This window comes from Vanrija albida (assembly GCF_041260175.1).
Source record: "Vanrija albida strain AlHP1 chromosome Unknown contig_4, whole genome shotgun sequence".
Classification (NCBI taxonomy): Eukaryota; Fungi; Basidiomycota; class Tremellomycetes; order Trichosporonales; family Trichosporonaceae; genus Vanrija; species Vanrija albida.
The window spans coordinates 2,280,325-2,307,298 of record NW_027191423.1 but is presented as its reverse complement, the minus strand read 5'-3'; the positions used below and the strand labels follow the sequence as shown (position 1 = coordinate 2,307,298).

At 65.5% G+C, this 26,974-nt stretch overlaps 11 protein-coding genes across 11 annotated transcripts; 6 read left to right on the top strand and 5 right to left on the bottom strand.

The window, feature by feature from the left end:
• Window positions 1-1,003: 1,003 nt before the first annotated feature.
• On the top strand, window positions 1,004-3,834 carry HRD3 (ERAD-associated protein; the record flags this gene model as incomplete). Its single annotated transcript, XM_069354121.1, has 7 exons — window positions 1,004-1,214; window positions 1,247-1,380; window positions 1,418-1,702; window positions 1,741-1,932; window positions 1,971-2,567; window positions 2,605-3,443; window positions 3,480-3,834. The coding sequence occupies 7 exons, from the start codon at window positions 1,004-1,006 to the stop codon at window positions 3,832-3,834; spliced, it is 2,613 nt and encodes an 870-aa protein (XP_069208763.1).
• Window positions 3,835-4,110: 276 nt separating this feature from the next.
• Q8F55_005632 (uncharacterized protein) lies at window positions 4,111-5,423 on the top strand (the record flags this gene model as incomplete). The annotated part of the gene is made up of 2 exons (XM_069354120.1): window positions 4,111-4,583; window positions 4,634-5,423. The coding sequence occupies 2 exons, from the start codon at window positions 4,111-4,113 to the stop codon at window positions 5,421-5,423; spliced, it is 1,263 nt and encodes a 420-aa protein (XP_069208762.1).
• Window positions 5,424-5,505: 82 nt separating this feature from the next.
• On the bottom strand, window positions 5,506-7,255 carry Q8F55_005631 (uncharacterized protein; the record flags this gene model as incomplete). Its single annotated transcript, XM_069354119.1, has 5 exons — window positions 5,506-5,637; window positions 5,706-6,029; window positions 6,063-6,628; window positions 6,720-6,815; window positions 7,108-7,255. The coding sequence occupies 5 exons, from the start codon at window positions 7,253-7,255 to the stop codon at window positions 5,506-5,508; spliced, it is 1,266 nt and encodes a 421-aa protein (XP_069208761.1).
• Window positions 7,256-8,431: 1,176 nt separating this feature from the next.
• On the top strand, window positions 8,432-11,943 carry FAP1 (FKBP12-associated protein; the record flags this gene model as incomplete). Its single annotated transcript, XM_069354118.1, has 2 exons — window positions 8,432-9,343; window positions 9,388-11,943. 2 exons carry the CDS (start codon window positions 8,432-8,434, stop codon window positions 11,941-11,943), a joined length of 3,468 nt encoding a protein of 1,155 aa, XP_069208760.1.
• Window positions 11,944-12,183: 240 nt separating this feature from the next.
• Window positions 12,184-12,994, bottom strand: Q8F55_005629 (uncharacterized protein; the record flags this gene model as incomplete). Its single annotated transcript, XM_069354117.1, has 3 exons — window positions 12,184-12,212; window positions 12,252-12,795; window positions 12,836-12,994. 3 exons carry the CDS (start codon window positions 12,992-12,994, stop codon window positions 12,184-12,186), a joined length of 732 nt encoding a protein of 243 aa, XP_069208759.1.
• Window positions 12,995-13,305: 311 nt separating this feature from the next.
• On the top strand, window positions 13,306-14,771 carry SCJ1 (DnaJ-related protein scj1; the record flags this gene model as incomplete). Its single annotated transcript, XM_069354116.1, has 9 exons — window positions 13,306-13,390; window positions 13,483-13,526; window positions 13,562-13,637; window positions 13,690-13,715; window positions 13,761-14,104; window positions 14,139-14,415; window positions 14,451-14,561; window positions 14,597-14,687; window positions 14,725-14,771. The coding sequence occupies 9 exons, from the start codon at window positions 13,306-13,308 to the stop codon at window positions 14,769-14,771; spliced, it is 1,101 nt and encodes a 366-aa protein (XP_069208758.1).
• Window positions 14,772-14,793: 22 nt separating this feature from the next.
• On the bottom strand, window positions 14,794-16,840 carry Q8F55_005627 (uncharacterized protein; the record flags this gene model as incomplete). Its single annotated transcript, XM_069354115.1, has 5 exons — window positions 14,794-15,178; window positions 15,216-15,526; window positions 15,563-15,691; window positions 15,740-15,867; window positions 16,084-16,840. The coding sequence occupies 5 exons, from the start codon at window positions 16,838-16,840 to the stop codon at window positions 14,794-14,796; spliced, it is 1,710 nt and encodes a 569-aa protein (XP_069208757.1).
• Window positions 16,841-17,187: 347 nt separating this feature from the next.
• On the top strand, window positions 17,188-18,166 carry Q8F55_005626 (uncharacterized protein; the record flags this gene model as incomplete). The annotated part of the gene is made up of 3 exons (XM_069354114.1): window positions 17,188-17,515; window positions 17,553-17,665; window positions 17,699-18,166. The coding sequence occupies 3 exons, from the start codon at window positions 17,188-17,190 to the stop codon at window positions 18,164-18,166; spliced, it is 909 nt and encodes a 302-aa protein (XP_069208756.1).
• Window positions 18,167-18,272: 106 nt separating this feature from the next.
• tlg2 (t-SNARE affecting a late Golgi compartment protein 2) lies at window positions 18,273-19,764 on the bottom strand (the record flags this gene model as incomplete). Its single annotated transcript, XM_069354113.1, has 6 exons — window positions 18,273-18,863; window positions 18,903-19,009; window positions 19,044-19,203; window positions 19,241-19,344; window positions 19,383-19,435; window positions 19,481-19,764. 6 exons carry the CDS (start codon window positions 19,762-19,764, stop codon window positions 18,273-18,275), a joined length of 1,299 nt encoding a protein of 432 aa, XP_069208755.1.
• Window positions 19,765-20,422: 658 nt separating this feature from the next.
• Q8F55_005624 (uncharacterized protein) lies at window positions 20,423-22,821 on the top strand (the record flags this gene model as incomplete). Its single annotated transcript, XM_069354112.1, has 5 exons — window positions 20,423-20,518; window positions 20,569-20,616; window positions 20,668-21,495; window positions 21,559-21,942; window positions 21,994-22,821. 5 exons carry the CDS (start codon window positions 20,423-20,425, stop codon window positions 22,819-22,821), a joined length of 2,184 nt encoding a protein of 727 aa, XP_069208754.1.
• A 63-nt stretch (window positions 22,822-22,884) lies between these two features.
• Q8F55_005623 (uncharacterized protein) lies at window positions 22,885-26,472 on the bottom strand (the record flags this gene model as incomplete). Its single annotated transcript, XM_069354111.1, has 7 exons — window positions 22,885-23,925; window positions 23,971-24,167; window positions 24,221-24,260; window positions 24,298-24,416; window positions 24,449-24,576; window positions 24,611-25,467; window positions 25,504-26,472. 7 exons carry the CDS (start codon window positions 26,470-26,472, stop codon window positions 22,885-22,887), a joined length of 3,351 nt encoding a protein of 1,116 aa, XP_069208753.1.
• Between the last annotated feature and the right edge of the window lie 502 nt (window positions 26,473-26,974).

Below are 26,974 nucleotides of genomic sequence, written 5' to 3'. Positions count from 1 at the left end.
CTGGCGTTTTTTTCTCCGCCGCCCCGTCGCCGTCGTGCGCTCCTCCGCGCCCTTGTTCTTGATTTGTACTTTGTGCTTTCCAACATTCGTCATTTGGTCGCAACTCTACAAATACTCGATGCTCTTGGGTCCTCTCGGCTTGTGGAAGCGATGCTGCGAGCGTGTCATTGGGAACAATCGTGACAGATACGCCGACGACGACGACAGCGCGTCGCTTGACTCGCTCCGCCTCGGCCCGTCTGCCCGCGAGTGCCCGAGACAGCGCGCGCGATTGTGCAGCGAGCGAGCGAGCGTGCGAGCGTGCACGCACGCACACGCATGCGCCCACAGGCTGGCAGGCAGTCAGTCACCTCGCCACTACGGTGCCAATGGCCGAAATGCAAAGTGACACGGGCGATCAGCCAGGCAGTGGCAGCTGGCCGAGTGCCGCGGCAAAAGCGAGTCACCCCGGCGCGCGTTGGGTTGCGGGCTGCTGCCGGCAGCGAGGCGGGTTACGACATGGGCAGTAGTCGTTGCATAACAGGGTCATGAGTGGACATGGCCGTTTGTCGCGGCCGCCTAGGGAGGCTGTCAGGTGAGGTCAGGTGAGGTCAGGCTCAGGCCGGGACGGGTCAGGATAGCTGTCAGGTTGCAGGCACGATCCCAGGGCCCAGTGGTTTGGTGGGAGATCGACGTCGAGGTGGGCAACAACAAGCCAAGGCAAAGCCAAGAGCGTAAAAAAGGCCACAAGCCCAGAGGCCAGCTGTGCGGCGTCAATTTGCGGTATGCGGCGATAAAAAGCAATTAGACAGCACGTGGGTTTGGTCCCGCAGGCACATAGCGGGGGACGAGATAAGCTCTGCTCTGCTCACTTACCTAATCCCACGTGCTCCCACGTGGCCCCCCGACGTGTCATAGCCGCACTAACGCGCCGCCCGTCACTCCCTGCTGACGTCTACGCTGACTTGGCCGCGCAACCAAGACCATCGCACCCACAACTCGACAACAACATCGACATGCCAAGATGAGACCACACAGGAGATCAACAAAGCTCCTCGCAACGGTCCTCGTCTTCGCCGCGCTCGTCGGCGTCGTAGCCGCAGCCGACAAGGGCCAGCCGCCACCACCGCCGACCGACGACGAGCTGCGCGACCTCCTCCCGGCCGAGGACGTCGACGGCGGCGACGAGCACGCCGACAACGCAGAGTACTATGACGACTACCTCATGTCGGAGGGTGAGTGCGCCGTGTTACGCCGCTCACACCAGCCTGCGCGCCCCTCAACGCCGTGCACGCCCTCCTCGACGAGATGCAGCCCGAGGAGCACGCCCACCTCGAGAAGAAGCTCGGCGGCATCTCGCCCGTGCAGACGGCCGGCGCGGGCCTCGGCTACGGCACTCAGGTGGGGAGAGGGTGGGAGATGAGGCGCTGACGACTAGGGGCCCGTCGCTGCGACGCTGCGCATGCTGCCGCGATTCCTCGACGCCATCAACCCGGTCATGTTCGTCATCCAGCTGCCGTTCATCCGGAATACATTCGAGCGGGGGAGCAGGGCGGCCAAGAGCGCCAAGATTGCACGCGAGCGCGGCGAGCGTGTCTTTGCTCTTCTCGACGAGGCAGAGGCCAACGGATGTGTAGAGGCAAAAGCGCTCCGCGCAGAGGTGTACATGTTCCCCCCGAAGGGCATCGCCCAGGACCTGGGCAAGGCGTTCACCCTGTACTCTGTGAGCGCAGCGGCGAGTAGTGCCAGCTGACATTGCAGAGCTTCCTCGAGGTGTCGTCAGATCCCCATGTCCAGTTCATGGTTGGATTCTTCCACGCGACTGGGCTCGGCAACGCCGTGCTCGACCAGGCGCGCGCGACCCTCTTGTACACCTTCTCCGCGCTGCAGGACCACCAGCCCGCGCAGATGGCCCTGGGTTATCGCTACTGGTCCGGCATCGGTGTCAAGGAGGTGGGTAGCGGCGTAGGTGCTGGATGCTGACCCGCCAGGACTGCACCACCGCCCTCGACTACTACGAGCGCGCGGCCATCAACGCGTACGAGGCGTTTATTACCGGCCCACCAGGCGGACGCACACTACCTCTGATCGCTTCCCGGCTCGCCGACAAGCTCGGCGGCATCTATGGCCCCCACGCCTCGTGGTCGTCGACTGGCGTCAACCAGAACCGCCATGTCATCCAGGCGAGCATGGACGCGGCACGCGGCCAGACGGAAGCCGAGGTACTCAAGTTCTACCAGTTCCACTCGGACCGCAAGCAGATCGCTTCGACTGTCCGCCTCGGCACATTCTACTACCACGGGACAATCTACCCGCACACCGGTGCCGAGGAGGTTGGAGAGATTGGCCGTGACTTTGACGCGGCGCGCCGACACTTCTACGTCGTTGCCAACCGCATGTGGCCAGCAGAGTTCGACAAGGACGGCAAGGCTACGCCCCCGATTGTCATGACGGATCAAGAGAAGGAAAAGATCCAAGGCGCTGTGCTGATCGCCGCGTCGTATCTTGGCCGCATGGCTCTGCGCGGCGAGGGCATGCCGAAGAACAACGCCTTGGCAAGGTTGTGGTACAACCGCGCTGCTCAGCTTGTGGGTTTGGGTGCGCCGCGGCTCTGCTGACATTCAGGGTGACCGCGAAGCCTACAACGCCCTCGGCATCATCCACCGCGACGGCCTTGGCGTAAAGCCCAACGCGGACACGGCGCTCTCGTACTTTAAGACGGCGGCCGATCCTCCCGGCAGCCTGGCCGATGCGCAGATCAACCTTGCCAAGATCTACATCAAGAACAAGCTCAACCAGCCGGCCCACACGCTTCTGCAGTCTGCCATTGCGCACGGCTCGCCATTTGAAGCCTTCCACCTCATGGCGACGCTGCACCGCGACGAGGCACGGGAAGAAGGCGACAAGTCTGGCAGCTGCGGCGTGGGCCTGAGCTACTTTAAGCGTGTGTCCGAGAAGGGCAGCTGGGACAACGACTACATTGGAGAGGCCGACCGCGCGTGGGGCCGTGGCGAGGAAGATAAGGCGCTGCTGGGCTGGTGGATCGCGGCCGAGACTGGGTCCGAGCTTGCGCAGAACAATGTGGCGTTTGTTATCGACCACCGGACAGAAGCCTTTGGCGCGCCACTGCCGACAGAAGCTGCGATTACGCTGTGGGCGCGCAGTGCGGCCCAAGGCAATGCCGACGCCATGATCAAGGCGGGTGACTACTACTACCACGGATTGGTCTCGAACGAGACGCAAGAGCCCAAGCCGGACTTCCAGCGCGCGCTGGTCTATTACCAGGCGGCGTCGGACAAGTACTCGGCCATGGCGTACTGGAACCTGGGGTACATGTACGAGAACGGGCTGGGCGTGGCGCGCGACTGGCACCTGGCCAAGCGCAACTACGACCTGGCGCTCGAGACGAACCAGTCGGCGTACCTGCCGTGGTTCTTGAGTCTGATCAAGCTGTACCTGACGAGGTGGGTAGCAGCGGGGGGAGGTGAGCTGACATTTAGCTGGTGGGTCGACTTCAAGACGCGCGGCGCTGTCCCCGGGCTGCCGCTGTTTGAGGAGACGGCCGAGTCGCCGACGCTGTGGGAGGGGATCAAGGGGCTGTTTGTTGCGCCGCCGCTGGACCAGTATGTCGCGGATACCCTCGACGAGGAGGACGAGGAGCAGTACGACGTGTCTGGGGCCGGGTGGGGCGGGGGGGAGGGGCAGGACCTCGACGACTTGGGAGATGTGGTCGAGAGCCTGGTGATTCTTGGCCTGGTGGGGGTCATCATGCTGCTGTTCTGGCTGCGTGGACGGTGGGCGCAGGCGCCGGGCGGGGGCGAGGGTGCGGGTGCGGCCGCGCGTCCGGGGCCGTAGGCGGGGCGTGGGCGTGGGCGTGCGGGTGTGTGCGCGCGTGCATGTGGAGGTAGGCGTTTGTAGTAGATCATCTGCATTGAGTGGCCGGAGTGGCCGGAGTGATGGTCGTGTGGGCGGGGGCGTGGCGTGGCTGGGCGGTGGGGCGGGCAACGCGCGCGTGCCAGGGCAATCTCTGACGCCATGGATTTGTTGACTGCCGTGTTTGTGCGGGCGGGCGAGTCGACCTTGAAATCGCACTTGGCCCACTCCAGCTCCCACACTACCGTCAACATCACCATGAGCAGCGACGAGCCGCCACCGGGCATCGTGAGCCCGCGCCCGCGGCCACGGCCAGCAAGCATGCTCGGCGCGTCGGCGTTAGCGTCGGGGCTGCAGGCGAGCTCGCCCCCGCCGCCGCCGCCGCTGGGGACCGCATCGCACGACACGCCGGCGTCGCCCACGCCGAGCCGGCTCAAGCGGCTGAGCCTGGTCGCGCGCCCGCGCTCCGGCACGGGCGCGAGCGACGCGGAGCGGGTGCCGGCGAGCCCGAGTCCGAGTCCGCTGGGCGGGGGGGACGACGGCGACGCCGACGGCCCGCTCTCGCCCACGCCGCGCCGGCGGGGGCCGGCGCATGCCGCGCGATCGTCAATCTCGTACGCGGCCGGAGCGAGCAGCACACGGGACGCGAAGCGGCGCAGCGGGCTCGGCGCGCTGGCCGAGGGCGCCGAGCGTGCCGACAAGCCCGACGCGGGGCTGACTCTGACCGAGCGGTAAGTGGCCTGGCCTGACCTCGCGCCGCGCGCTCGCTCACGCTCGCTAGGCACGCCGACCTGCTCCGCGCCATCGCGATGCGCGAGCGCCGCGTGTCCGAGCTGCGCGCCGAGCTCGCCGCGCAAGAGGCCGCGCTCGACACCCTGCGGGCGAAGTGGACCGCCGTGGCGCATAGAGCCGAGCCGGCCGAGGCGGGCGGGACGCACATACGGCGGGTGAGGAGCCCGGCCGCGCCCCCCGCCGCGCTCCCAGAGGCGGCGGTGGAACCACCCGCCGCCGCAGAGCCCAGCCTCGCGGCGCTGTTCTCGGCCGCGGCGCTAGAGGAGACAGTGCAGGAGGGCCGCAGGTTCTGGGGCAAGCTCGTGCGCACTGTCGGCGCGGCGGCGGCGGGTACGGTGCCGTCTGAGCAGGGCGCGGGGCTGGGCGCGATGCTGCCTAGCTTTCTGCCGGGCGGGGTTGGGGGCGGGGCGGCGCCGCCGGCCAACGAGGCGCGCCTCGGCGCGGGGGCCGCCGACGCACGCCGCCTGTCGCCCACGCCGCGCTCGCCTCGGAGTTCTGGGGAAGCGCGCCGCTCGGACGAGGGCGACTCCCGGCCCGCCGCGTACACGCCCCGCGCGCGCCCGTCCCTCAGCCCGCGCCCGTCCCTCAGCCCTGCCGTGAAGACGGGCGCGGCGAAGCGCCTGTTGACGGGCGAGCCTGAGCCCGCTGCCGACGCCGTGGGAGACGGCGCCAACGACGACCCCGACCCCGCCGACGACCCCGGCACCCCCCCACCACCCTCCCCCACACTCCGCCCGCCCGTCGCAGCCATGCTCGAGACCGTCGGCGTAGGCTGGTAGCATCTCTGTATGTATACATCTAGTTTGGTGTCGCAGATTCTATCAGATGGCAGGTCGGCTGCCATCGAGTTGTGGCGCCGCTCTACAACTTGGGCTCCTCGCCCGCCGCCTTCGCCCGCTCGCTCACGTCAATCTCGTCGGGCGTCTTGCGGCGCGCAAACACGTGGAAGTGGGAGAAGCCCGGGACAGACTGCAGGCGCGGCGGGTTGACAAACTGGGGGGTTAGCTGGCTGCTTACTGCGACCCCCGCGTGCTCGCTTCGCTCGCACGCGCACTACTCACCCAAATCGTCTCCCACCCCCGCTCATCCCACAGCCCCTTGACCATCTGCCCCACCTCGTGCCCGCCCTTCGACTCGAACCCGACCCCCGCCCACTTGCGCATCTCGGTCCCGCCGAACGACACGTCGACAGCGTACCACCCGCCCTTGCCCGCCGCCGCGGGGCCCGACCTGCCCGGCCCAGAAGCAGGCGGCGGCGTCTGCAGCCCGCCCGTCTCCTCGGCCTCGACCGGGATCACACCCGTGAACCCGCCGAGCCCCTGGTCCTCGATCTTGGCCCATGCCTCGGGGTCATAGTCGACCAGCACCGGGTGCGCAATGGGTATCTACTGTCAGCGCTGCCCCAATCCCACACCCACCCTGCTCCAGACACAGTAGTGGCGCACGCCGTACGGTACGCAGTATGGCCAGTCGTTTGGCAGCACCGCGTACTTGTCCTTCTCGAGGCCCAGCTTCGGGTCGTACTTGAGGAACACGTCGGGCTCGTCGTCCTCGTCCTCAAAGTGGCCGTCCGACGAGCTCGTGCTCTCCCCGCTGCTCCCCTCCGCGCTCCCGGCCTTTTCCCCCTCGCACTTGTTCCTCAGTGCGCGCTTGAGCTTGGGGAGCACCGACTCGAGCGACACAAAGCCGACCGACGACGGCGTGTTGGCACCCGACCCGACGGGCGACGACGCGGCCGTCGCGGCCATGCTGTTTCCCGTCGTCTGGGTCGCGTTGCTGGCCGGAGTGCGGAGCTGCAGTGCATGGGCCGCGACAGCAGCCGCGCCTGACGCCGTTGGGGCCGGAGCACGCGGGTTGGTCGACGGGGTCAGGTCGACCTCGGGGTGGTCGAGCGCTGTGCGCTGGTCGTACGTTGGCTCGGCCACGTCCGTCTTCGGCGCCTCCGCTGGGGCCCACGGCAGGCGCGCGCGCGTGAGGTAGTTTTCTGCGCGCGTGCGCGTTAGCATCCTTTGCAGTGGTGACTACTACGCACGTGCACGAGTGCACGGCGCGGTGTCGTCACGATCGTCACTCACCAGTCGATCCCCACTGCGCCTTCTGGCCCTTCATCCAGTGCTCGTACCGCGCCTGCAGCTCCTTGTTGCGCGAGAGGTGCTCGAGCGTGCCGGTGTCTGTGGTGTCAGCGATGGTTCGGCCTCCGCGATGGTTCGGCCTCCGCGAGTAGTGCTGAGTAGCGCGCAAGCCAACTCGCGGCACTCGTCGTCTTCACAACCGTCTCCAGCCACCACTAGCCGCACAACTGTCTCCCGCCCACCACCCTCGAGCAAAGCTCGCAGGTAGCTCGCCCATTCATCCGCGCGTCTGCGCGAGCGATACTCTGCCCGCCCACACACCCCGAGGAGAAGCACACCACCACCGACCACTCCACTCCGCCCTGCCTTTCGCCCGCCACACCTCACTCACAAATCATCTCCTTCAGCTCGCCCCAGGTGAACAGCCTCGGCATGGCGTCGAGCTCTGGCTGCGTTGGCACGCCAGTGATGTACTCTGGCAGAGGGTGAATCTCTGGGCCGGGGTATCGCCTGTCATTGTTCCAGACAACTTCAGGCATAGTGGAGGGGGAGGGGTTGGGGTACACTGGTGTCAAGAGGCAAGAGGTGTGAGAGTGAATGTACAGAAGCAAGGGAGTTGGGGTTGGAGAAGAACGCGAAGGTGCACCTAGGGGGCAGCAACCGTCAAGGTGCAGGCCTGGGCGTGCCCATAAATCGAGCTGTCGGTGAGTGGGGTTGCGGGTGCCGGCACGTCGCGGGGTGGGGGAGGGGAGAGGGGGAATGGAGCAAACGACGAGTCTGTCGTCGATGCGTTTCGGCAAAGTCGCCGCCGTACACACAATGAACATCCGCCCGTGCCTGAATCACAGTCGCCACCCATCAGACAATCCGCCGCCGGCCCCGACTCGGCCAGATCCGTCATAGAGCGCAGGGATGCACTCGGCGACTCGTGGCCTGGAGCAGAGCATGCCTGAGTGATCGATGTACACGCGCATTGCATGACAGTGCCATTGTCCTTGTTGGCCGCGAGAAGTGGTTTATAGCGATGCATGCGTTCGTATTCAAACAGGCGTGGGGTGCTGGTCCAAGCCTGAGCACGGGCCATCCAGCCAGCCAAACGGATGCCGACTGATTGAAACGGATCATCAGTGTCAGTCAGTCGGTCAGTCACCAGCCAGCGCGTTTAACCCGCCAGTCCCACACAACAGCAGTGTCTCGGCCGTTTCACGCGGTTTGTCTTGACCGAGGCATGCACATTACCCCGTGGTCGACATGGTCGTGTTCACTGCCTACAGTGCACCACTGCATGGCCAGCCCACAGCGGCAGACCGACTGCATCCCTCGGCGCGGTCCACAAGCTTCGAGATACCCACTGGGCCCCGAAGATTTGCTTCCGCCCACCCTTCCAAGTCCTCTACTCCTCTTCGGATCCGAAGTCGCGTGGTTTCGAGCTCCATGCGGTTTGCTTTCCGTCTGCATCCAGTCGACATCATCGAGTCTTGGCCGGCCCCCCCTTGGCTTTGACTTTCATCTCTCTCCTCACACGACTCGCAACAGACTCTTATAAACCAAACAGAGAGAAAGGGAGACAACTAGACAACACCCATATCAGCGCATAGCGCCTCAACAACTAGACACACCTGGCACACCGTCCTATCAGTTGCCACCTGGGGCACCCGTCCTCGCTACCTCCGCACAGCTCAGTCATCATCGCAGACCAAGGAAGCTCCTCTACAATGACCGACACAGCTACGTACCAAGGATTCAACCAACCCCAACCCGGTGACGGAGCGTATCTCGCTCGTCCCACCCCCCAGCCCGGCGACGGAGCGTACCTCACGCAATCCGCCGGCACCACAGGCACCTCGCAGCCCGCCACCGCCTCTGCGCGTCAGCAACCCGGCCAGAACAACGGCCGCCGACAGCAGCAGCAAGGCAAGGGCCGCCGCGGGGGCCGTGCACCCAACGGCTCGAGCCCGGACACCAACGGTGACCTCGCTTCAGCCACCGCCTCCCTCTCCATCGAAGAGGTCGGCGCGCCCGCGAAGGGCGGCCGCGGCCAAGGCCGCAGGCTCAATGTCCCCGGCGGCTTTTCAGACCGCCTCGCAAAGGACACGGACGAGCGTCCCCAATCGGCTGGGAACAAGCGCTCGAACCAGAACAAGGACCGCCGGCGACAGCGCGTCGCTGCGGGCCACGCCGAGAACCTCGAGGAGAACCGCTCCCTCGGCCTCGGCGGTCTCGACAATGGCATCGCTGGAAACGGCAGTGGCTCCAACACCCCGCTCAACCCTGGCGCAGCCTCGTTCAGCCCCGCCGCGGGGCTGACTCCGCCCAGCGGCCCCAGCCGTGCCGAGTCTCCTGCCGGTGACGGTGGTCGCAGCCGCAACAACAACCGGAGGAAGAAGGCCAAGGAGACGGATGCTCCCAAGGAGGACTCGGCACCTGCCAAGCCTGTATCCAGCCGCCGAGCCGCTTTCGAAAAGGGCTCGAAGCTTACTACTTCGAACGACAAGCCTCGCGCCAAGGCCAACGATAAGGACCATGGCCATTCACACTCTCACGAGCCACGGGGTAACGAGCCCGACGACTTGAATTCGCGTCTGACTCGTGGGCTCCGGAACAAGCCATTCATCGAGTGCCCCATTGTAAGTAGAGTGTAACTCTAGGGAGCCGTTGCTGACATTTCCAGTGCTTCGCACCCATCTTTGCCCAGCAGCAGACGTGGTCGTGCCTGCCCCCCCACTCGCCGCCCGAGTACCCCTCGACTCTGGACGAGGACGAGCGGCCAAAGTTTGCCGCGAATCACTACACGTCGTGCTACACGCCATTCCATATCTCGTGCATCCGTGACTGGGCGTCGCGCAGCCTGCACGACGACACTCAGCGGATCACGAGCAACGGGAGTAACGACGAACCCGCGTGGCGCTGCCCCGGCTGCCAGAAGAAACGCACCACCAAGGTTGGCGGGTACCGGTGCTTCTGTGGACGGTTGGCTAGCCCGCCTACCACTGCGTCCGCGCCGCACTCGTGCAACGACGCGTGTGCTCGCCAACGGCCAAACTGCGACCACCCCTGCCCGTTGAACTGCCACCCAGGGCCATGCCCTCCATGCCAGGTCGCCCTGGTCGTGCGGTGCCCGTCTCACGGTACTGCTCTCACTGTCAAGTGCGCGGCTGCCAGTGTCAACGACGCAGCCCTCACACCTGTCTGCGACGAGCCCTGCCCGGGACAGAGGTCGTGTGGAAAGCACGAGTGCGACCGCCTGTGCCACTTTGGCCCGTGTGCTCCTTGCGAAGAGGTCGAGACTGTACGCTGCTACTGCGGTCATGACGAAAAGGTCGTCCCCTGTGGTTGGAACCTCAACGACAAGAAAATGTGCGCGACCGCCGACGAGTCATGGGAGGGTCGCTTTGCCTGCGACCGTGTGTGCAACATTCCCTACGAGTGCGGCATCCACACCTGCAAGGACAAGTGCCACCCGCACTCTGTCAGCCCAAGGCCTTGCCCGACTTCGCCTAGTGTCATCACCACCTGCCCTTGTGGCCAGACACCCCTCTCTGTCCTGCCCGGCTACCCCCGACCCGACTGCTTTGCCTCGATCCCAACATGCGGCAGCTCGTGCCCCAAGACCCGGCCATGCGGACACAAGTGCCCGCTCAAGTGCCACGAAGGCCCATGCCCGCCGTGTCACGAGTCGGTGTACCGCCCGTGTCGTTGCGGTGAGAGCACCCTGCTCCTAGACTGCGACGAAGTTCGCGAGCGCAACGATGCCGGCCAAACCAACTTCTTCTGCGAGCGAGTGTGCAAGGCTCTGCGCAACTGTGGTCGGCACGAATGTGGTCGCGTCTGCTGCCCTCTATCGTACAAGGCCAAGCGCAAGGGACGCCGGGCCCTCGACGACATCGACACCGGCGACGACGACTTGCACGCGTGTGCCCTTACATGCGGCAAGACTCTGAGCTGTGGCACCCACACTTGCCCTCGCCCGGATCACAAGGGTGCCTGTGGCCGCTGCCTCCAGGCATCATACGACGAGCTCATCTGCAACTGTGGTCACACTGTCATCTACCCACCAGTGGCATGTGGCACCAAGATCACCTGCGTTTTCCCCTGCGGTCGCCCTGACCCGCCATGTGGACACCCGAAGAGCCAGCACAACTGCCACGAGGAGCCCGAGTGCCCGCCATGCCCGTTCCTCACGACCAAGCCGTGCGCCTGCGGCAAGGACCCGGCGGTGAAGAACGTGCGCTGCTCGCAGTCGCAGGACCGTGTTTCTTGCGGCCAGGTCTGCGGCAAGCTCCTCGGATGTGGCTACCACCGCTGTGAGAAGACGTGCCACCCTGGAGACTGTGACTCGTGCACGCAGACTTGCAACAAGCCGAAGAGAATCTGCAAGCACGCCTGCACTGCGACGTGCCATGCTCCCGCCAAGTGCCCTGAGTCCGAGGCATGCTCCACGATCATCACCCAGTCGTGCGCCTGCGGACACCTTCAGCAGCGTGCGTCGTGTGGCGCCAACACTGCAAACCCCTCGTCGCGCGAGTCGGTTCAGCTCAAGTGCAACTCGGAGTGCATGGTGCGCCAGCGCAATGCTCGCCTCGCCGATGCTCTTGGCATCAAGCAGCCCGTGGACCGCACTCTGACCGAGTGGACACCAGAGCTGCGCACGTTCGCCAGAGCCAACCCGCAGTTTGTCATCATGGTGGAGCAGACTTTCCGCGACTTCTTCCAGGGTGCGCGGCAAACCCTCATCCTGCCCCACATGCCCGTGGCCAAGCGCACCTTTGTCATGTCGCTCGCCGACGCATACCATCTCGGCCGCGAGTTGATCGACGCCGAGCCCAACCGCTCGGTCCAGATCCGGCGTCGTATCGACACCCGAATCCCCAACCCGCTGCTGTCGGCAGCGGCGCCACCGCTCAGCAAGCCCGGACTGGGTGGGCTGGGCAACCTGCGTGCGACAACCAGCCCGTGGGGTGCGTCTCGCCCGGGCACCTCGACGCCGCCTACTGCCGCTCCTGCCGCTTCAGCTGCGTCTGCCGTCAAGGGCATTGCGTCGAGCGTGCCGACGTCGCGCATCACTACGCCGCAGGCGTCGAATCGGCCGACGCCGTCTTCTTCCCCGCCCGCCCCCGCGGCGAGCACTCTGCCTCCTGCGCCGATTCTCCACCCACTGCCCATCCCCGTGTCGACCCCTCGTGTGGTTGACGACGACGACTGGGACCAGAGCGGCGACGAGGCGTAGGGCACGGCGTGGGACACTCCGCATTGACCAATCAATCATTCCAATCATGTAGAAGCAAGTAGCCATCAGCATTGAATGCGCGCCGGGGTTGCCCTTCGTGTGGATGTATGTGTGCATCCAACGTATGAGTACAGGGGGTGTGGGGTGTGGGACTGTGTTGATGTTGCAGGAGTGTATGATATGCGGTGTGGCTTGAGTGGGAGGGCGAGGATGAGTGGGTAGAGATCGCGGCGTCGCAACCTAGTCGTCGTAGCGGCGGTTGCCCTCATCTGCCGGCGTCAGCTCGGTCCCAACGCCCGCGCACTCACCATCGCCGTCCGGCTCGCCCCCGTCGTCGTCATCCGCAGACCCAGTTTCAAAGTAATTATGGTCATAGTCCTGGTGGTCCTCCTCCTCCTCGTCGTCAAAGTCAAAGTCGTCGTCGTCCTCTGCGTCCGACTCGCGCTCGCTCTTCTCCCCCTCCTCGTCGTCATCCCTGCCCTCGAGCAGGCGGCGGCGCTTGCGCGCGCGCGCGAGCTCGGCCTTCTCCTTGGCCTTGGCCGCCGTGCCAGCGGGCGCGAAGTACTCCTGCCAGAGGGCGGGCGGGAAGAGCCCCTGGTTGAGGTGGAGCGCGCCAGCGTCGATGCCCGTCGCTGCGCCGGCGGCGGGGGCGCGCCGATACCGGTCAGAGTAGGACTCGATCTCGATGCCCACGACCTTGCGCTCTGAGGCCAGCCGCCAGGCGGGGGGCGGCCGCGTCCCGTCGGCGGCGGGGACGCCGTCGGCGAGGTCGCGGGTCAGCGTGGCCGCCTGCGCGACGATGCGCTCCTCGAGCGGCGTGGGGCCGGGCAGCTCGGACGCGGCCTCGAGCGGCTGCGGGCGTCAGCTGGCGGAGGGGAGAGGGGAAGCGCACCGGATACAGCATGCCGCTGCCCTTTACGGGCCGGCCGAAGCTCTCGTAAATCGCGCCCAGCTCGTCCTTGTTCATGCCGACGAACGCCGCGTGGATGTTGTCGCGCGCAGAGGCGGACCCGCCGCGGCCGCGGCCGCGACCCCTTCCGCGTCCCGACATTGTGGGTTGGGTTGGTGGTGTTGAGCAGCGAGTGGTTGTTGTGACGAGTGATGCTGGTCGTAAATTCGACGGCTTGGGCTTGGACGGGGTCGAGAGTTAGCGAGTTCGCTGAAAGCGTAATCTCGCCACGTGCTCGCCATGCGCCCACCACGCGCCCGCCACGCCCACCGCCACGTCAAACGGGACCAATCCGTGCCTCCCCCACCGCGCGTCTAAATCTCTACGCCGACGTGTTGTAATCTCGCCCGAATGCGTGTCAGCACCCATCCGGCATCTCACAACAACCCATATACCCACCCACCGCCACCGCCATGCTACCCCGGCCCCTCTTCTGGGCCATCGGGCTCATCCTCCTCAGCGGCGCCCTCGCAAAGACGTACTACTCGGTCCTGGGCAGTGAGTGTGCTTCGGCGCTTGCTTCGGTGGCTGCCGGCGCTGCCGCCGCGGCCTCCACCGCCACGTCACGTCACATCACTGACCGCACCCAGTCGACCGCAGCGCCGACGACAGCGACATCAAGCGCGCGTACAGGGTGAGCTTTGCTTCGCCACGCAGGCTGACGGGCAGAAACTGTCGAAAAAGTTCCACCCAGACATCAACCCCGACGAGAGCGCGCACGAGAAGTTTATCGAGGTGGCCCGGGGTGAGTTGCGTGGCGGCGAGCGGCGGCGAGTAGCAGCGCTGACGTGGCGTAGCGTACGAGGTGCTGTCAGATAGCGAGGTGGGTTGCTCTACTCTCACCTGAGGCCGCCGCGCTGACGTCCAGCTCCGCACAATCTACGACCGGGGCGGCGAGGCCGGGCTCAAGCGGCACGAGGAGCGCAAGAACGCGCCCAACGACCCGTTCGCCCAGTTCTTTGGCGGCGGCGGGCGGCAGGAGCCGCCACGCGGCCCGTCGGTGCTGACCAACCTCGACGTCCCCCTCGCAGACATGTACACCGGCCGCACGGTCGAGTTCACGATCCCGCGCCGCGTCATCTGCACCGGCTGCCACGGGAGCGGCGCGCACTCGCCGGCCGACGTGCAGGCGTGTACCGGGTGCGGAGGCCAGGGCGTCGTCGTGCAGAAGCACCAGGTCTTCCCTGGCATGTTTACGAACGTGCAGATGACGTGAGTGGCGATGTGGGCCCCAGCTGACAGGAAGGTGCCCACACTGTAATGGCAAGGGAGAGAAGATTACGCGCCAGTGCGCAAAGTGCGGCGGCGAGCGCACGGTCCAGGCGCAGAACATCCTCGCCGTCCACGTCCCGGCCGGCGCGCCGGAGGGGTACGAGGAGGTGTTCAGCGGCGAGGCCGACCAGAGCCCCGACTTTGACGCCGGAGACGTGATTGTCCGCGTGAGGAGCCAGGCCAAGAGCAACAGGGGGTGGACGCGCAAGGAGTCGGGCCTCGTCGGACGGGTAACCCTCAGCGTGGCGGAGGTGGGTTTGCAGGCTGGTGCAGCGCTCACTCCCAGGCACTGCTCGGATTCGAGCGCAACGTCACGTCGCTCGACGGAAGGACAATCCCCCTTGGGCGGTCGGGCACGACCCAGCCCGGCGAGGTCGAGGTCATCGAGGGCGAGGGGGTAGGTTTGGCTGCTACGACGCCGCTGACACCCAGATGCCATCATACCACGACATCCCCCAGGGCGACATGTACATCGAGTACTCTGTCGTGTTCCCCACGTCCGTGTCGGACGGGACGCGTAAAAGTGGGTCTGGGGGTAGGAAGTAAGCGCTAACAGGCAGAACTCGTCGATGTGTTTGGCGGTAGTATTGCTCGGGACGAGCTGTAGACTTTGCATGCATGTAGACATCTCATTCAGGTCTGGGAGGTGGTAATGTCGTCGATTCGCCGGTCTTTGTGGAGGGTTCCTCCTCCTCGGTCAACCCGGCATCGTAGGCTGGGGCTGGTGGTTCGGTAGCCGCTGCCGCTGCTGTCTCCTTCGTCTCCATGGCGGCAGGGTCCGCGGTGCGGACGTCGGTGGTGGCGGGATGCGTGCTAGGCTGCTCAGGCTGCCCAGGTGTAGCATGTGCAGCAACAGCGGCAGGGGCGGCGGGGGCCGCAGGCACTGCAGCCCGCGCCTGCTTCTCCGGCGGAGGAGTTGGGACCACAGGTGGTGTGTCGGCGAGCTCGTGGCGCGTCTGGGCCAGTGCTGCCTGCATAATGTAGTCCTTGGTGACGACGTCAAAGTGGCCCGGGCTGCCTGGGTCAACACGGCCATAGCACGGTGACATACCGATAAAGCAAGGTCAGCGGCCGCGCCTCCTCCTCGGTCGCGCTCTTGCGCTGCTCTCCAAACTCGACCCAGTTGATCACGTCGTCGCCCGTGATGTCAGACTGGTCGAGGTACGCCACCTTTAAAGGCAAGACGAGCGCCGACGACAGCGCCATGATCTGAGCGTGGTCGGCTTCCTTGCCGCACGGCTCGACTTCCTCGCGACAGAAGGCATCGGGAGACACCGGCTCGAGAGTCGTGGGCGAGAAGAGGAACGGCGCAAACTTGTCGGGGTGGGTGCGGATGTACGCCCCCGTTATTAAGCGGAGAGCCTGGGTTGTTAGGAGGGAAGGGAACGCGTGACCCACCACAACGATGCAGTTGCTCTTCTCGGGGTCTTGGAGTAACTGGAGTAAGGTGAACTCGGTTGGGGGATCATCGTTGTCCGGGGAGAACGCAAAGAGAGTGCTCATCAACGGGCCGAGGAACTCCTCGACCTGGTTTGTGTCAGCTGTGATTGATGGAATATGCCTAGCTGCACTCACAAGGTCTGCCTGGAACCCGACGCGTAGCATGTTCTCCTGGTTGGCTTGAATCTCCGAGATGGCTTCGCGCGCAAATTCCCAGCGGTCCCGGGCGTACAGGATGCGCAAGAGGTAGGCGAGGGTGAAGGCTGGGGTGGTTAGTCTGTGAGTTGTGGCTGCGAGGCGCGAGGAGCGGCAGGGGCGAGGCGACGACGGCACGATGCACCACTTGTGCACGATCGTGCGCCCACGACGCTGTTGTACGCCCCCGGTAGTGCGCTAGAAGCGTGCACAATGGGCTGTCGCGTCACCTGCAGTACGCTCCCCCCGTCGCCGCCGCCGCCGCTCCCCGACCCGCCACTTACATCGGTAGAAGCAGTCGCCGTCTCCCCTGGCCCTCCACACCTGGTCCCAGCCGTTCTCCTCGAGCCATTGGATCTTGCGCAGGACCGTGGGCGAGCCGTTCTCATACTCTGCCTTGATAGCGAGGAGGGGGATGGGTCCGGTGACGAGAGGCTGGGTGCGCACGCGGCGTGTCAGCGCGCCCGAGATGAGGATGTGGAAGAAGATGGAGATGCGTGGGGCCAGGGTGCGGACGAGCACGAGGCTGCCGAGGATGATGCCGAGGGCCGTCCACATGGTGGGGTTGTGGACGAGTGGGAGAAGGCAAGGAGAGATGCAACGAGATGGGCTACGCCCCCTCTTCGAGAAGCGCGCGCCCCGACTCACCTTGTTCATCACGTCGCCGTCCATGCCCTCCATGAGGCGCATGATCTCCTGGTCGGTGAGCGTGCTGAGGTCTGTCGACTCGTCGATCACGCGCTCCGGGCCAGTGAGGCCAGCGCTGGCCGCCGCGACGGCCGACGCGTGGAACTCTGAGCGGGGCGTCGCCGCCGGCGTGGACGCGCGCTCGGCGGCAGCGGCACGAGCAGCGGGCGGGACGGCGTCCCTGGTCGAGCTGGTGCGGCTCGGGGCCGAGGACGGGGCGTGCAGCGACGCGGGCGCAGGCGACGGGGCGTGCAGCGACGCGGGCGCGGGCGACGGGGCCGAGGGGCGAGACGGCTCGGCGGGCCTGTCGCCCGACACCTTTGCGGCGAGGCGGCCAAACCACGACTTTGACATGGCGCGGGGCCGAGGTGGGCGAGAGTGAGGTGGGCGGGAGATAAGCCGAGTGGGTGGCGTGGGCGGCCGACGTCGGCTGCGATAAGGTGAAGCGCGAAACGGGGTGAAACGATGTGGTAGAGACGACGGGTGCCTTTAAGTTTGCGATATAACGAGAGCAGGTGGGGACGAGTTTGTGGACAAGAGAGAGACTGGGATGGTCGTCGTCGCAGTCGCCGACTGGGTGGCCAACGACCATCCATGGCCAACGTCATTGTGCGGTACTCGCCACGTGCCTGGAATCAACCACCCAGCCAAACCATAACGTCAAAAGTCAGCGACACGCCGTCGACAACACCGCATCCACAATGGCAGCCCCGACGCTCTTCACGCTCCCCCAGCACATCCAGGACGCGATCGCGCGGCTAGCCGACACGTCGGCCGCCCCAGAAGAGCTGCGCGCCGAGCTGCGGGACGCGCTGGCGCGCGCGCCGGGCGCAGCGGGGGCGGTGTATGGCGCCGCGGCGGCCGCGTCAGCGCGCGCAGAGGACGCGGCCTCGGAGGAGGGCGACGCGCCCGCGCCCCCCGCGCTGCCCGAGGCGCCGCCGCCGCTCATCGACGCCGAGCTGCTCGAGCGGCTGGCGGTGTGGTCGGCCTCTGACGGCGGCCGCGCCGCGCTCGCCTCACACGACTTGGGTGCGTCCCCCATCGAGCACAGCACGGCTGACGCCAGACCCCGCAGAGTACTCGCACATCGCGCTCGTGGCCGGCGCGCACGTGTACCTGCCCCCGAAGCAGCGCGCGCTCCTGCGCAGCGCCGAGGCAGAGGACACGCGGGCCGAGAAGGTGCGCGCGGAGCCGGAGCGTTGCTGACGATAGACGAATCCCTTCCTCCCGGCGTACATGTCCCCGCGGCCGGCCTCCTTCGGGCCAGAGTACCGCAAGGTCGGGCGCCAGCTCGCGACCGTGCTCAACGTCCTCTTCAGCGTGTTCGGCCTCGGCGGCGCGGCGTACGTCGCTGCGACTACCGGCGGGGGGTGGACGCGCGCGCAGGGTCTGTTGCTCGCCGTCGTGGCGGGTGCGGTTGTGGCCGTCGCCGACGTCGGGCTCATCTGGATCTTCTCGGCGCGGGTTAAGAAGGACCGGAGGGAGGCGAGCATTAAGAGCATCAAGGCGAATCGCGGGAGCGGGCGCGCGCCCGGGACCGAGGCGAAGGTGCTCGCGCTCGAGGGGGAGGGGGGCGAGGAAGGAGAGGAGAAGGGCGACGCCGACGCCGCGCCCGTCGATGTCATCCCGGCCCCCAAGGCCGAGGTCAGGCTCCGCCGCCGCGCCCTCGGCGAGAGATAGGGGGCTGCGCGCGTGGCTGTCGCCACGCACGCGTGCGGGCTCGCGCTAATATGGCAATGCATGGCATGGTCTAGTATATGCAGTATGGGGACAATCGGCAGTATCGCTACAACCTGTCTTCGATAACCTCGTCGTCGTCGACGGTGGGGAACTTGTGCGGGCGGCCACCGCCAGCAGGTCGTGACCAGTCGATCGCAGAGTCTGACGCGACCGTGGTCGTCGGTGACGGGCGGTCGTGCCAGAGCGGTTCCGACGGGTCGGTCACCTCGTGGAACCCGTCGTCGTCGTACACGTCGGCCGCGTCGTCGAGCGCTGCAGGCGCGTCCGGCGCGGCGCTCGTCACTGGCTCGGGCGCTGCATGCCGCCGCGGCTTGTACACGAGCACAATGACCAGCCCGACAATGATGAGGATCAGCAGCAGGATACACCGCCGCCGGCCAGTGTTCGACTGGTACCGCTGCGCCGTCTTGAGCTCGTCGACGGCGTGCTCCATGGCCCGACTCGTCTCCATCACGTTGTACTCGACCGTGTCGAGCACCGTGCCCTGCTCGACGACGAGGTTGCCCAGGTCGCGGAAGAGCTCGGCCAGCTCGGCTATAGACTGCGCAATCTGCTGCACCTCGTTGGACCGCTGCTGGATGTCGATGGCGATGTGAGACTGGGCCTGGGTTTGCGACTGCGACTGGAGGTTGCGGGTCTAGCCATCAGTATCGCCCCACACCCTGGTCACACTCACCGCCTCCTCGTCCTCGGCCAGCTCGTCCAGTCCGTCCGACCCTCGGAGTGTGATGGCACCGCTCGCGGCCAACAGGTCCTTGTTCTTGATGGCGTGGCCCTGTAGTTCTGCGCGTCAGCGCGGCCCGCAACCCACACCTACTTTGCATGTACACCCGCTGCTTTTTCCTGAACTGGCCAGATGCATCCTGCACCTTCTGGGCCAGGCCGCGCTGGACGTTGGTCGCGGTAACGAGCTCGACGCGGGTAGGCCGCTGGCCGGGCGTGATGGACGCGACGAGCGACGAGCACCGTCGAAAGTCCTGCGCGTCAGCAGGCCGTGGACACGACACAACCCACCCTCGTGATGTCTGCCGTCTGCCGCTCGATCTCGGCCTCCTCCTTTGACCGGTCGTTGAACCCCGGCAGCACATGTTTGGCGTGTAGTTTGTCGAGCGCCGTGACTGGCGGGTCAGCATTCACGTCAGTCCCAGTTACCCACCCTTTGACTCGACGCGCGAGAGGATCTCCTCGACTTCATCGCTGATGTCGACCCTGTGTGTGTCAGTCGGCCTCGCAGCAGCTCGGCCCTCGACGCACCATTTCGGAGGGAGCCCGTTCATGTCAACGCGGTGCGAGCCGCCGCCCAGCAGCCGGCCCTGCTCGTCGTCGGCGACGTCGACCGTGTCGCCATACTGCGCTGCAGCGATGCGCGACCCGCGCGCCGAGCTAAACGTCGAGCTGTCGCGCACCGAGAGGTAGAAGAGTGTTCGGGACCGTGTGACGCCGAGTGGTTGCTGCTGCTGCTGCGGAGCCCGTGATGACGAGGCGGCCGATGACGACGAGGGACCCGAAGCCGAGTAGGCCGCGTATGGGTTTGCCATCGCGCCGAGTGGGGGTGTGCTGGCGGACGGTCGGGCAGTCGAGCAGTCGGGCAGCTGGGGGTTTTGTACAAGATACTGGTGTGTGTCGAACAGATGTCGGTGTTGTCGCCGCACCGATGGTTGTGACGATGCGTGCGTTGCGTCGCGGCTGCCTCGGCGGCGACGGCGCCGTGGTGTCGTCGATGTCGATGGGCGGTTTCAGGGTCCAGGGCACGTGGGTGTCACGTGTTGGGGCGTCGCGTGGATCGATCGTGGTTGTCTGACAGCCGGTGGCAACAATAACAATAAAGCTAATCGCCGGCAATACACGGATATAGAATACAAAGTAATGCCAAGTTGTAATACCCAATTAGGATTTTGTTGTGCGGCCGCCGGTTACTTTTGGCTTGAAGGGTAAAGGATTGCCGGCATTGTTGAACCGAGGAAAGTCAGAGTGAGCACGCGGGTCGATACCAATGATGACCACGACATCCATCTCTTTAGCTTCCTTTTCCACTCTCACTCGCTCACTCACTTCTACCCACAATCTCACGGCTCCACCACCGACTCTACATCTCACTCATACCCCTCACCCCCATCGCACTCACATTACCCACTTGGAATCGCATAGAAACTTGGACCACCACGGCGACGACTCCACCTCGCGCCGGCAACCAAAATGTCACAGTTCATTTCAGGTGGCGTAGAGTGTGGCCCGTCAAACACGCTCAAGGATGTGTCATCACTCGTAGAGCGCGACTATGGTGTCCAACGTGTGAGTCGTCGTCGCTGTTGGCGAGACGGCAGCCGCTAACACCTCCACAGGATCGCTATGGCCCCGCAGCCTCGGGGCCCAGCGCTGGCCCCAGCTCGGTAAGTCGTTTCACAACAAGACGCGCCCAGCATCGCTAACAGCCTCTGCAGTTTCGAACACGGCCCGCCGCAGGCTCCCCGTCGCACGCGCCAACACCTCCCCAAGCTGCCTTCGACCTCGCACAGCTCCGCTCACACCTCCCCTCGCCTGGGCCCTCGGCCGCCCAGTTTCACCCCCACCAGGCGCCAGTCTATGCCCCTCCCGAGGCCCGGTCGTCGGCTGCATGGGCCGATGGCTACATGTCCAAGGGCAAGGGACGCGCCGACGCTACCTCGGCTCCCGCCAGCTCGTGGGGTCACGAGTTTGATGCGCGCTCGTCGCCAGGCCGTGTCGTCTCGGCACACCAGTCGCGTGCCGCGACCCCACCGACTCTCGCGCCATGGCAGCGCCAGCAGGCGTTTGCCCCGCCAGCCCAGTACGGCCAGTTCGCCCCCCAGCCGTTCTACCAGCCGCAAATGATGCCCATGCAGCCCCAGCCCGAGCCGTTCTTGATGCACCCCCCACCGCCGCCACCTCAGGTCTTGCAGCAGCCGGCGCCTCAGGCACCAGCGGCGGCAACAGCACAGCCAGCGGCTAGCACAAAGGAGCTGCCCAACGATGTCCTCGCGCGCACCGCCCAGGACCTGGTCGACTCCCTGACGCCAGAGACGCTCGCCGAGAACGAAAAGCTCGCCAACAGCCAGTTCATCTCGCTCCTCCGTGGACTCGGCGACGGCAGCGTCGTTGTGGACGAGGGCAGGGCCGCAACGGTGGAGGGAAGCGAGATCACCGAGGGCGCCAAGTTTGTGCAGTCTGGTGGCGGTGGTGACTGGGCCGCTGCCTTCAACCTTGGTGCGAGTACCTCGGCGTCTCGTGCGCCGGTCGAAGCCCATGCTTCGGTAAGCCGCTCTCCCACCTTTGCCTCCACCAGTACGCAAGACGCTTGGGCTGAGAACATCCAGAGCACGATCCTCATGAACGACGGGGTGCCGACGCAGACGGCTCGACCGAAGAGTGTGCACTTTGACGACCCCCAGTCGTACGGTGTCCCTCGCGACCTGGGAGAAGCTCTCGCGCAGACTTCGACAGCCGTCCCTGGCGCCGGGCTCGAGTGGGAAGAGGACCTCGAGGACGACTTTGACAACGATTTGCTTCAGCACTTTTCTGGGCCGCAGCGTGTCGCCGAGGAGCGGTACGATGGCATTGGCATGCACGAGAAGTGGGCGTCGCTCGCGCACGACTGGGACAACTGGGACACGGCCCCGGTCGAGCCGTATGCCTTTCATTCAGCCAACCCATACACCCTCGGCGCGCCGATTGTTCGTGAGCTGTCTCCCACCACCATGGTAAGTGTCGCATATTTGACACGTGCTTGAAACCTACTGACTCGTCCCTAGGGTGTGCTTGAGCTCGAGGCTGCCGTCCAGCAGGAGCCCCGTGATGCCGACGCATGGCTCAACCTCGGATTAAAGCAGCAGGAGAACGAGCGCGAGGACGCTGCGATCCGTGCTCTGAACCGCGCCACCCAGATTGAGCCCAACCTGCGCGCCGCATACCTCGCCCTCGCCGTGAGCTACACCAACGACGGCCGCGAGGACCGGGCGCACGCCTCGCTCGAGCGGTGGATCGAGCTCGGCGGTGAGGCCGAGGGCGGTCTGCTCAGCGAGACGCCTGGCGAGACCCGCCAGGAGCGCCAGGGCCGCATCATTGAGCGCCTCATCCACATTGCGCGCCAGAACCCCGACGACCTCGACGTCGACGTCCAGGTGGCCCTCGGCGTCCTCTTCAACGCGTCCGAGGACTACGACAAGGCCGAGGACTGCTTCACTGCCGCGCTCGAGGCCCGCCCCGAGGACTGGGTTCTCTACAACCGTCTTGGCGCCACGCTCGCGAACAGCGGCCGCTCGCACGAGGCCATCAAGTACTACCACCGCGCCCTGTCCATCCACCCCAACTTTGTCCGCGCGCAGTTCAACCTCGGCATCAGCTACATCAACCTCGCGCAGTACCGCCTCGCCGCGCAGTGCATCCTCGATGCCATCCGCCTCCAGCACGCAGACGTGACCGAGGGCTACGGTGCCTCGACGGGCGGCGCCAACGCCAAGGGCGTTACCCCCGACGCGCTGTGGACCACGCTCCGCATGGCCTGCCTGCACCTCAACCGCCCCGACCTTGTCCAACTCTGCAACTCCCAAGACCTCAACGGGTTCCCCCTTGAGCTGTAGTCTCGTTTCTCCATTGTATGCATTTGCCATCTTACATCCTGTTACAGTGATTGTGTTACAAGTCTATTCCGTGCTCTTGCTCTTGCCCTTGTCTTGGGGAGCAGTAGGGGCCGTTGGTGTCGTCGGCTCGTCGGCGCCAATAGCCGGTTGGTCGACGTCAACGGCGAGGGCGGGTGGCGCTGGCGTGCGGGGCACCGAGGGTGCTGTCGGCGTCCTGGGCTCGGCGGCCTCCGTCTCCGGCACGAGCAATGCCGGCGGGGTATCGCGAGGGTCGCTCTCAGGCATGGACACACTTGACCCGAAGCTCGAGGTGCGGCTCGACTGGATCGACCGCGGCGCGAGGCGCTCGGTGCCCGCCAAAGCGAGGCTGGCGTTTGACGCGGCGGACGTGTTGCCGAGGGAGAGGTAGTCGATCTTGAGCTGCGACACCGCGGGAGATGGGTGCGGGTCGTACGCGGGCGGCGCGGGGCCAGACGCATCCTCGCGGTTGACGGGTGTGGCCCATCTCGCGTCCTTGGCTGGCGGGGGCGGCGGTGTGTCGGACTGCTGGACCCGCGCCAGCTCGCTGAGCTTCTTGTCCAGCCGGTACTCTGATGGGCCAGCCTGGTTTGACGGCCCGGCCTGGTTCGACGGCGTGCTCGTACGCGAGGCGCGTGACGACGACGGCTGCAGGTGGTCGCCGAGCCAGGATTTGGCCTTGCCCAGCTTCTTTGAGGACGAGGTGGTGTTGGATTTGCTGGATTTGATCGACCCAGTGTTCGACTCGACCTGCGTGAGGATGAGCTCCTCGGCCTGACGGCGCCGCTTCTCCTCGGCTTTGCGTCGTTCTTTGACGAGCTCGGGGGCGATCAACTCGGTCCACTTGGCCATGATTGCCTTCCGTTGGGCCTTGTTGTATGCCTCAGCGTCGGCGTGCGCCTGGGCTTCGCGCGGATCGCAAAGCACCGACGTATTGTCCAGAAGTCCGTTCGACGAGAGGCCGTTCCGAACGCTGCGGAACGCACCCGCGATGGGGTACACTGCCAGGCCTAGGGCCCCGCTTGAGGCTCGCGCGACGAGATTCACACCCCCGACACCGACGCCACCGATAAAGCCACCGACGCCCTACATCGTCAGCGTGCTCCACCTGAGGAATGTTTTCCCACTTACCCCCTTCTTCGCACCCCGGATCGGTTCGGTGACAAGGCCTGTGATGCCGTCGTACAAGCCGTACACGAAGCCCTTCCCGGCTTCTGTTACGCCCGACTCGAAGTCGTTGACCTTGCCCCGCTTGCGGACCTTGGAGCCCAGCACACCTGGAATGTTCTCCAGGCCCTCCTGGAAGCCACCTATGACGTCCAGTGACGCTGTGGCTGTCAGCAAGCATTCACCGCCCGCCGCTCCTAGTTGCAAGACGTACCTTTTGGAAGCCCAACCGCCAAGGTACTGAGTCCACGAGCCTGTGGTGTGAGCGCCAGAAACATGCGGACCACTCACAGGCGCATAGAACAACTGGGCCGTGCCAGTGACCGACAGGTTACCAAGGTTGAGAATGGACTGGCCGATCGAAGACATTGGGTCAGTGTAGTGGCGAGTCGCGTCGTAGTCGACGGGGCCTGGCATCAGTGGGGCCCATAATCGCACTCACGGTGTGGTGTCAGGTCGCGCCAGTTCTGAACACGTCCCTCAACCATGATCGCCGCTGCGGCACCCGACAATCGAAGGCAGAATGTCTCTGACCACCAAGTGGCGACACGGTCGGGTTCGACGTCGCATCTTTCGTTAGCGGTACCCCAACACATCCACCCACCGCATGTTGAGCAAGGGGAGATGACTGTGGAAGCTCTCGACACCCTTTGCTACGCCATTCTCGTTGCGGATACTCTCGCCAACAACCTGTGCGGCCTCACGCGTCTCGGGTAGCAAGGCAAACTGGATCCCCTCGGCGAGGATGTCGACCGTCATTTCTGCGTGAGGGATGGGTTCGGGCCCAGCTCCAGACGCATGGACCGCGTTTCCCCAGAACCACTGGTCGCCGAAGAAGGGCACGACAATGGTAGGCAGGCCAGCGGTCAAGCCGGCGGCTGTCGTGCCCGCACCGCCGTGGTGGCAGACAGCCGACACGCGGCCTGCGTCAAACAGCCAGTCGTGCGGGATGTTTCCCTTAATGATGAAGACGCTGTCTGGGATGTCGATGCCCGTCTGGCCAAGATCTGCCCAGCCGGCCGAAACGAGCGCGCGGACTCCAGCCTGCTGCACGGCGCCGAAGATGGTCTCGGTGAGTTTGAGCGGGTCCTTTACGACGACTGAGCCGAATCCGATGTAGATGGGCGGTGGGCCTGCCTCGAGGAACTTGACCAGCGCGGGGTCAGGCTTGTAGTATGTGTCGTTGGGCATGGAGAAAAAGCCGACGACGTCGACGTTGGACCGCCAGTCGCCCGGCTTCGGGAGGAGCGAGGTGCTCCACGCGTACGTGAACGGTATCCTCAGTCTCTGGAGGACCAGCGGACCGCCGGTCGCGGGCAGTGGGTGGAGGCCCAGCAGCCCCATCCGGAAGTCGTTGATCACACGGCCGAGCCCCGACCACATGAGCGAGTCGGCGAGCACAAAGCTTGCGTAGTTGTTGATGCCGGCCTGCGTGGAGGAGCTCTTGGCCATGACGAGGGGCTAGGTGTGAGCGAGAGCCTTCAGCCACTACCTTACATGACAGAACCTCTGGGTCGGTGTCCAAGGCATGGTGAACGACATCAGCAAGGGGATGCCGAGCGCCTCCGCGACGTGGATGTGGGCAAAGGCGGGCGGGTTGGAGATGATGGCGTCGGCCGCGAACGGCCTCTTGGTGCCCGCGTGAGGGAAGAACGCCGCCTTGTAACACCCCACCATCATGGTCTTGACCATCTTGCGCTTGATCGAGATGTCCCCGTTCGTGATGGACTTGACGCCGGGGATCAGGCCGGGGTTCTGGACCATGTACGCCATGAGCTGGTGCGGGTCGCCTCCGATATCAAAGTGCTCGAGCAGGCCGGTGAGGGGGCGGCGCTGGGCGTCCTCCAGCCCGGCCAGGCGGACGTTTGCATCCTCGACAAGGTCCTTGAAGTGGGGGTGGGTCGCGATGCGGACGCGGTGCCCGCGTCGCTTGATCAGCTCGAGCGCAAGGGCAATGTACGGCTGCACGTCGCCGCGCGAGCCGACCACGAAGATGACGAAGTTGAGGCGCGGGCACTGCGCCGCGTTGAACGGGTCCGAGAGGTTCTCCTGGGGCGAGAGGAACGCGTCGGGGGTGCCGAGCTCCTCGCCCATGGCGGGCACGGACGACAGGTCGACATTGATCGTAAGCTGGCCGCGCGCGTCCAGCTCCGAGTTCCAGTTCGGGTCACGGTCGTACTCGTCTGGAGTTTGCGGGGTGGGAATGGCCTCCCCGCCCTGGTCCTTCTCCCTCCTCTTGCCGGCTGCCTTTGATCGGTGCGGTCCAGAAGCCTCGGCGTAGGAAGGGGGCCCGTCCGGTGTGGCCGGTGTGGACGGCCCAGTTCCGCGAGCAGGGGTGTGGTCGACCGACGTCCGTCTTGACGAGGGGCCGGACGCGGGCTGATCTGCTCGTCTCCTCGACGATGAGCCAAAGCCGAATCGCGGTGTCCGCTGCGGGGCCTCGGAGTTGTCTTTGTCGGTTCTCATTGTGTGGAGCGTGGGGGTGGGGGCGGTGATGAGGAAGGTGTGCTGTGGGGTGTGTTTGTTAAGGGCGCTCTGGCTGTCGTCCTCAAGGCTGCAGTCTGGCTTGCTGCAGTCGCTTGATGTGACGATGTGCGCGGTAGAGACGAGGAGAAGAGTGCAACGGCAGGCTTTGTCGTCGTTGTGCTGATCGACCGACCGACTGGACTGGCAGTTGGGCCGGGCCGTATGACGTCGGCGGAGTAGTGGCGCCGAATCGACCTGTCACCCCTCCACCCAGTGGCGGCGCATTGTGCCATCAACACCGCTCTTCGCCTCGTCGGATCCCGTCGCTTCCCACGACGCGCCGCAGCGTACAGCAAGCATCAGTCATCGACATCGGATGTAGTTGCGCAGCAGCAACCATCAGCACTCTAAACAATCATGCTTGCGCGTCCCCTCTCGCAGCAGGCGCGGGCGGGGGCGGATACATTTCCTAAGATTGCGGTGCTCCGAGCTTGGCGACCGC